Here is an 8,865-nt window from a genome sequence, read left to right on the forward strand (position 1 = left end):
CAAGGTCTTCTCTACCTTGTGGCTGTTTCTGTAACTCCTCCATGATGTGTTTCAGCTCCCTGTGGAGTTAGACTCTGATGCTGCCTTTCCTGTTCATACCTGTGCTGTGCAGGGCACACCTAAAGCATCAGTGTGGGCCAGAAGTACAAGTGGGTACAGGGTGTTGAAAACAAAGTAATGTAAAGTACCTTAGTACAATTTTATTCTTACTAGTGTGTGGTAGTGGGTGCCTGCATCTCAGCCCCTGTAGGACCTGGGCAGGCCCTAAATGGGATGTCTCCATCAAATCCCTCCCCTCAGGGCTCAGGGAACCCTGCAGAAGAGGAAGCAAAAGAGTTTAAGAGCCAGAGGGGATGGAGGACACCAAGAAAACAAGGCCTCTAAAACAACATGGTCAAAGCTCATATGAACTCAAAGACTGAGGCAGCATGCACAGGGTCTGCACAGGTCTGGGTCTTTTGAGTATCTGTCATGCTTCCAGATTGTTGTTTTTATGGGATTCCTGAGTGTGAATGACTGGGTCTCTGTGTGCCTTCTCTTTGACTCTTTTCCTTCTGTCTGTCTGTTTTGTCCAGTTCCAATGTGTCAGGTTTTTTTTCTTATTATATTTTATTATTATCCTAAGCCTATTTGTTTTCTAATGACTGTAAGGAAGGGGAGGACCTGGCAGAAGTAAAGGGTGTGAAAACCATAATCAGGATATATTTTTTGGAGGGGATTTATTTTTAACAAAAGGGGGGAAAGTTAAAAAAAAAAAAAGAAAGAAAGAAGGCATGCAGAATTACTTCAAGTTAAAAAGACTAGCCTAGAAACATAGCAAGTTTCAGGTCAATCAGTGCTACTTGGTAAAATTGTATCCCAAAACACCAATTATTTATTTAATTTAATTATCCGCAAAATAATATTATCATAAAATAAACTTATTAAAACATCTTTTCTGGGTAAGTGTGGTGACACACTTCTTTAATCCTAGCACTCTGAAGGCAGAGGCCTTCTACCATAACCTGGTCTCCATAGCTAACTCCTGGCCAGCTAAGACCTTGTGAGTCTGACACTGGGTGACTTTGTAGTCATACTGTTTCCAGTGCTTCCCAGATGAGTGGGCTTGGTTATGGACATAAGTCGTAACACCAGGATCAGGGAGTTTGTGACAATCTCAGGAATAAGATGTTCAAGCTTATTTTGTTTTAACCATTTTCCTGTAATGTAACAGATTAAGGTATTTCTTAGGTCAGAAAATCAAGAATAGTCAATCCTTTGGTAATTAATAGAAGTTGGTGAATGCAGCATATATTTAAGTTTGTGCTTAAGGAAGTTTTAATTTAGCAATGTGGTAACTGTGGAGCTGTATGTGGTTCAGCTGGCCTGGATTGCACAGTAAGACTTTGTTTCCAGAATTTATGGTATGCAGATCGTTCAGTGGAAAAGCACTTGCCTGTGCACCATCCTGGGTCCCATTCCTAGTGCGAGAGGAGAGAGGAAGGAATGCTTAGGTTTATTGATTAATTGCTTTCATGTTTGGCTAGTGACACAGATGGAAGTGTTGTCCTAGAGAAAAGCACACTGAGGTTGCACAAGTCCATCTGATGGTGCAGAAGGTGACCAGCGACACTCTGCTGGCTACAGTTATCTGAATCTCCCTCAGTAGCAGTTGACTGTGGAGGTATAGTTCGCCATGACAGTGCAGTTCACTGAGGTGGTGTAGTTCACTGTGGCAGTTAAGATCCAGTTCATTTGCAGATCCTTTTGGTTTGGTTTCAGTTTTTAAACATTTATTTTGCATGTGAACAACTGCAGGATACTTTTGGAGGTAAGAGGACAGCTCGGAGGAATTGGTTCTCTCCTACAAACATGTGAAGCTTGGTGCTAGAACACAGGTCATCCATCAGGCTTGGTGGTAAGCACCATTAACAAATGGATGAGCCATTATTTAAGCTTCACTTTCTAAATTTACACAAGGTGTCCCTCTAGTCCAGGCTGGTCTCAAATCCACAATCCTCCTGCCTCAGTTTCCAAGTACTTTGATCACAGAAGTTTACTACCATACTGTTGTTACAGGTTCTTAACTACAGATTGAAATGTCATGGTGTAGGGCCAGGTATATCTTTAATTCCAGCACTTGGGAAGCAGAGGCCAGCAGATGTCTGTGAACTTGATGCTACTAGCCTAGTTTACTTATAGAGTTCCAGGAAAGCCAGGGTTACATGATGATGGTGGTGCATGGTGTGCACAGAGAGCCTTCTGTAATAAAGTCTTTGTAAAGCAGGGTAAATGGCGTCTTACTAAATAGGAACCAGAACTAAATAGGAGTTGCTTTGCTTGTTTCTCTTTTGTTGGTCCTAATGTATTTGTAAACGTCTTGCTTTCTCATATTTTGTTTTGTTTTTCTGTGCAGGAGTCCAACCTATTCCTTCTCAGGGAGGGAAGCTAGAAATAGCTGGCACCGTGGTTGGCCACTGGGCTGGGAGCAGGCGGGGCCGTGGGGGCCGAGGGCCCTTCCCTCTGCAGGTGGTGTCTGTGGGAGGACCAGCAAGAGGGTAAGCTCTGGGCTGGGATGCTGTATTTTGTGTAATTGCAGAAAGCAGCCTTTGACTGCTCCTCCTCCTGAGCAGGGGCTGTTCTCATGTCTCTGGATAGTTTGTTTCACATCGTTCTTAGTGTTACATAGAATTCTCTTATATATCATTATACAATTGTTTGATTCAGCATTGTTAAATAATTAACCATTATTCAGTTAATAAACTGTCTTAAAAATGTTCCAAGTGTTAGTTTTGAAGTCAAATGCCTCGGGTGTGAACCAGAAAAATGATTTCTTGCATTTGATCTGACCATATTTAATACTTGATGTCACACATGGCCTAAGATCGACTTGAGAGTAGTTTAAATACCATCTTTGATAGACGTAAATCTGTTTGCTCTTGTTTTTCTCTATTGACCCAGGCGTCCAAGGGGTGTCATTTCCACTCCAGTGATTAGAACGTTTGGAAGAGGTGGAAGGTACTACGGCAGAGGCTACAAAAGCCAGGGAGCAATTCAGGTAATGTCCCCAGAGTCTTCCTCTGTCACTCCTGCCATGTCTTCTTCCTAGCAGTGTCCTTTCCTGTGTCCCTGCCTGGGTTCTGACTATAGGGCAGTGAGTTTGGTAACTGTCAGGTCTCTGACTTGATATTTGAATCATTTCGCTGTGCTCAGGAACTCCATTAGGTGACACTTGTGTTTGACTTCTTGTTTAGGCCAAATGAGGGCCAGGCTGCCCTGGCCATCTGTCTTCTTTGGTAGAAAACAGGCTTGGTTTTTTGTTTGTTTGTTTTGGTTGTTTCTTTGTTTGTTTGAGTCAAGGCCTTACTATGTAGCCCTAGCTGGCCTGGAACTTGTATAGACGAGGCTGACCTCAAACTCACTGAGATCCACTTACCTCTGCCTTCTGGGTGCTTTTTTATTTTATGTGTGTACATGTTTTGCCTGCATGCATGTGTGGGCGCCGGTGCCTCAGAGAGCAGAAGAAGGCGTTGGATTTCCTGAGACTATAGTTATAGATGCTGTAAGCCTCTGTGCACGTGCTGGGAATCCAACCCTGATCCCTGTGGAGGGTCTCTAGTACTCTCAACCATGGACTCCTCTTTCCAGCTCCACTTTTAAGATCTCATTTATGCCTGTTGTGTGTATCCTTTTCCCTAGATGAACTCCTCGTAGCCTTCTTATGGACATCTGTACTTGTGCATGTCTTGTGGAGACAGTGACTGACACTTACTGTCCCAATGAAACATTTATTGGATTCCAGCAGATAGGCATTTGACTAGTAGTAGCTCTATTGTAGTATCTAAATGGACTCTTGTCCATCTTGGAAAATCTTGCTTCTGGAGGGTTGGTTAAACTAACACATCCCATAATTAGTCGATGCTTTTTTACAGATTTCACACACAGGCTCAGTATCTGCTCATGGTGCTGTGGCTAGCCTCCTGTGCTGAGAGCAGCTGGGGAACGTGTGTGTGTGTGTGTGTGTGTGTGTGTGTGTGCGCGTGTGCGCACGCGCACATGCGAGCACCCCTTACATTCTCACACCACCTTCATTTTAAGCACTATCTGCTATCCTTATCTTTATCTGGGCAGGGAGCCATGATCCACTATACTTTCCCATTGTACCTCGTTTGTATTGCTTCTAGATCCATGTATCCTCCAGGCTCTAGGCCTCTGTTTTAATCTCTGAAGTTCTTTTCTCAATGGCTTCTTGAAGAATGACTCCTCAGGAAGGACTGAGGTGAACTGTACAATAGAAAGACTTTTTTCTGTCTTTCCTTATCAGGACACTGGCTTGCAGACTTTCTTCACAGTCTTGCTTTACTTCACTTTCTTCATACATAAAGCTTTGTATCAAGGAGCTACCTCATCTCATTCCCATTGGACTCCCCTGTGTGTGTGCTTGTCCTGCATGCCCAGATTGGTGCCTTCTGTAGAAGCCATTGGCACTGCTGCTCTGATTGCCACACTCGGGAAACCCAGACCTTTCCCTTCAGGGACTGGTCTACAGTAGCACCATGGGGCTTGCCTCTGTTTTCATCTTGGGTGTCCAGCTGCCCGTTCTTTGGGTCTTCTCTACCTATCTTCAACAACCTCTGGGGTTCCTCCCTCACCCCCCTCCTTCTTTTCTTTTTTTCTTTTTTTTTTCTTTTCTTTTCTTTTTTTTTTTTTTTTTTGTTTTTTTTTTTTGTTTTTTTGTTCTGAGACAGTCTCAGTACATAACCCTGTAAGGAACTTGCTGTGTCAGTTAGATTAGCCTAAGTTCCTAGTGGTTCCCTGTCTCTGTCTCCTGAGGACTGTGATTAATGTTATGGCTGCTGTGCCCTGTATGCCACTGTGTCACACTTAATGTATTTATTGTTTGTCATTATATGGGAATGATATGATATATGTATGTGTGTCCATGGGCCCCACTGCCCATGTGCCACTAAAAGCTGAACTTTTGCGTTAATTCTTTTCCTTTGAAAAGGATTAATGCCAAAGTGTGGTCCAGGGATTGAACCCAGAAATGGCAGTGTTTTCACACATGTGAACCCTAGGTTGTTTTTTGTTTGTTTGTTTGTTTTTTAAGACAGGATCTTTCTACATAGCACTGGCTGTCCTAGGATCCATTTTGCCGACCAGTCTGGCCTCAAATTCACAGAAATTGTCTGCCTCTCCCTGCACTGGGATTAAAGGTGTGGGCCACCATGCCCAGATGCTTTGTTCTTTAAAAGTGTAAGGAGCAGTTTTAGCTCACAGCACTGAGAGAGGCAGATCTCCTTATAGCACTGCCTTTCCTTTGTACCTTCCCCATCATTCAGCTGCCACTCTTGGTGTCACACCCTCCAGTGTGCTAACCAGGTCTGCACTGCCATTGTGTCCCCAAATGTCACTGCCTGCTCCACTCTACTTCCCTGAGAGCTCTGGCCGATGAGTATTTTCCTGTCTCCCCAGGTTTTGCCCTTTCCAGGTTAAACAGGTAGAATTACACTTACTTACTATCTTTTCAGACTTCTAAACATCCATCTTTTAAGTATTTATGAGAATTGATTGTATTTTTGCCTGCATGCATGTCTGTGTGAGGGTGTCAGATCCCCTGGAACTACAGTTACAGACTGTAAGCTGTCATGTGGGTGCTGAGAATTGAACCTGGGGCCTCTGGAAAAGTACCAAATACTTGTTACCACTCAACCATCTCTCCAGCTCCTCAGACTGGTCTTTCTTAACTTCACAATACGTGTTGTAAGTTCCTCCCTGTTATTAACAGAACTGTGAACATCTTGGTGGGGCTGGGTACATAGTTCAGTGCTAGAGTGGAGGCAGTGCCCTAGGCTTGATTCCAAACACTGAGTATAGGCTTTTTGTAGTTTCCCAAGCTCTCATCTCTGTGGTCCCTGGCAAAGACTTAGCTCAGTGCAGAGTGCCTTCCTGAGTGGCAGCACTGTTTTATTTTCCTCTCATTGGTGAGGGACTGTTCCTTTCCCCCTTACCCTGGCTGTGTGACCAATCTAACAGTTATGTTGTAAAAACGTGTGTCCTTGGTGAACACATCTTGTCTTGTGTGTATAATTGCTGTTTCACTTCTGTGTTGTTTTGATGAAATGTCTGATTAGGGATTGGACCATCTTTGGTGTTGTTTGTAAGATGGTGGTTTTGAGTTGTTCTCAAGCTTAATTAAGCAAGTACCACCATCACTCCCAAAAGACCCTCCCTATCCCATGACCTTTCCTCTGCTTCCATTTCCCACTTAGTCTCATGTATCCTAAGGAACTTTTATAGAACTTGGTTGTCATAACATGATGACCATTTTATTGGTTTTGAGGGTGGGGGCACTCACCGCAGAAAACTGCCAGATCACAGTGTGTCACATGTCAGGTAGAGGCCTCACCATCTCAGAGAGCCTTGTTGTTGGGAAGTGTATGGGATTGCATCAGGCTCAAGGTCCATTTTTTCCAAGGGAATTATTTGTCAACCTGCTTAGGGGAACAGGTGTGATCCAGAGGAGGATCTGTCCACAAACCCTGTGCTGCTATCCGTATTGTGTTGGTGTTGCCGACTGTGACTTGGTTTACCCTGTAAATATTGGGGTATGTGTTTTGGGTATGTATTTTGGAGAATATGAGGACAGACTCTGTCGTTTCACAGGAGAATCACTAAAAGGTGCTTATAACTTTAAAGATTAGATACTACATAAAGGGTTAGACAGAGCACTCCAAGTGCGACTTTGTCATTTCAAAATGAACATTTTGAGCAGAGGTGTTGAGAGACAGAGCCACAGAAGGAATCAGCCTAGATAGGAGTTTCACCAGCTGAAGGCAAGCAGAGAGCTTAGCCTCTTGGAATTTTCTTCTGAATTCTCTGGCTGAGGCATTATGGCTGATCTGTGTCCCTGTCCATCCATGTCCCCTGCCCACCTCTTCCGTACCTGAGGCTCTCATCACTCTCCTTCCCAACAGGGCAGGCCTCCTTATGCTGCCTCAGCAGAAGAAGTGGCCAAAGAACTGAAGTCGAAATCTGGGGAATCCAAGTCCTCTGCTGTGTCCTCAGAAGGGTCTCTGGCTGAAAACGGAGTGATGGCCGAGGAGAAGCCAGTGCCCCAACTTAATGGGAGCACAGGTGACACCAGGGCCCCCAGCCACTCTGAAAGTGCCTTGAACAATGACTCTAAAACGTGCAATACAAATCCTCACTTAAATGCACTAAGTACAGACAGCGCCTGCCGCAGGGAGGCTGCTCTGGAGGCAGCTGTCTTAAATAAAGAAGAGTAAACTTATTTTTTATAGAGGGTGAAGGATGCTGGAAGGTAAGGATTCAGGACTATCTGGAGAGAAAGAGAGCCTGCAGTTATGTACATTTTGTCCTTTCCGTAAGACAATGAGGACTTTGGAAATTCAGATCCCTCTTTGATATCAGAGATTTAAACAACACTTTTTTTTTTTTTTTTTTTTTTTTTTTTTTAGTTTTAACCAGTTGTAGTCAAAATGCTACAATAAAACAAAAAAGAGAGAAAGAAAATGAAGAGCATTTGACTCCCGCACTTAAAAATGAAGTACACAAAGTTTAACTGGTTATGACAAAAGCCTAGAGTTGTGTTTCTAGAACTATAAAGAAAACAAATTTTGGCAATGTTTAAGTATATATAGCTTAAAATATAATTTTTAGCATTTGGCACCATATGTATGCCATTATATTTGATTTTTGCATTACTGTTTCACAATGAAGCTTTGTTTTAAGGCTTTGATTTATGATTATGAAAGAAATAAGGCACAACCACAGTTTTTCTTTCTTACTTAAATTTCATCACTGTTGATGTGGTTCTTTTGTGTTAAAAGAAAAGTGCAACTATTGAAACTAAAAAAAAAAAACTTTATAGAGTAAACTGCTGTTGTGCTGATTTTGAATACACAGTACATCATACATACTTTACAAGCAAGTTCAATGGAGATAAAGTTGAAATCATAGAAGATGCAAATGACCTTTCAAAGTCAAAACAATGTTCTGAAACTTCGTGACTAATACCATGCATCTGTGATCAGTGAGCTCCGTGGTTTGGAATCGGATGTAGACCATTAGTGCTACTACTTGAGCTAAACTTCTGCATGGTTCATAATTTCTAAAGTGTGTAGTTAATATTATGCATGTTATCGTCCTTTCTTCCATTCTTACCAGTATGTGCCCATTTGCAAAACAAAATGCTAATAATCAGTAATAGTCCTATAAAAGATGTTAACTCTGTTTAGTCATTGACTGATCTTGCTCTAACCTTAAAATTTTGTGATTATTGACCTCTGTTGCATTTATTCTAAACCCCCCAGAAATTATCTAGCCGTTTGGAATATCAACATTACCCTGGTGTACTCACTGCTGTGTGCATTATTGTTCTTTGTTGCTGTTTTATGCCTTCATATTCATATTAGCAAAATATGAAATTCTGTAAAGAAAAAACCCCCCTATGATCTTAAAAAACAAAACACCCCTCCCCCTCTGTAGCAGGAAACAAATTGCTTGTTCTTGAGAAGTTTCCCATCAGGAGTTTAGTAGAAGCAGGTATACTTCTATCATTTTGATGTTTTGTTACTGTTTCCAAACAATGTACTTTGAATCAGAATCACTTCTTACGTTTCATATACTTCCGATGCTCTTCATCACATTAGTGATCAGAAATGAGGTGTAACTCCCCAGCCCCTGCCCGCAAGAGCTAAGTAGGATCTTACTGTAAGTTGAAGGGAGTTCTGCCCTAACTCATGGATTGTGAAGAATGAACTGCTGTTGGGTCTGATTGACTGTTGATGGATTGTGGTGTGGCGTATCCAGAGGCTATTGAATGCAACTTACAATGCTTAATAAAAATCTTTATTCTTTTAG

At 42.4% G+C, this 8,865-nt stretch overlaps 1 protein-coding gene across 1 annotated transcript in view; it reads left to right on the top strand.

Annotated features, from left to right (window-relative positions):
• The window catches only part of FAM120A (family with sequence similarity 120 member A), an 80,109-nt gene extending 71,244 nt beyond the window's left edge, over positions 1-8,865 (top strand). Inside the window, exons 16-18 of the mRNA XM_080929495.1 lie at positions 2,396-2,537; positions 2,941-3,037; positions 6,957-8,865. Of these exons, the coding sequence (XP_080785621.1) occupies positions 2,396-2,537; positions 2,941-3,037; positions 6,957-7,268 (551 nt within the window). The 3' untranslated portion in view covers positions 7,269-8,865. The remainder of the gene's footprint in view (positions 1-2,395; positions 2,538-2,940; positions 3,038-6,956) is intronic.

Source organism: Micromys minutus, assembly GCF_963924665.1.
Source record: "Micromys minutus genome assembly, chromosome: 1".
Classification (NCBI taxonomy): Eukaryota; Metazoa; Chordata; class Mammalia; order Rodentia; family Muridae; genus Micromys; species Micromys minutus.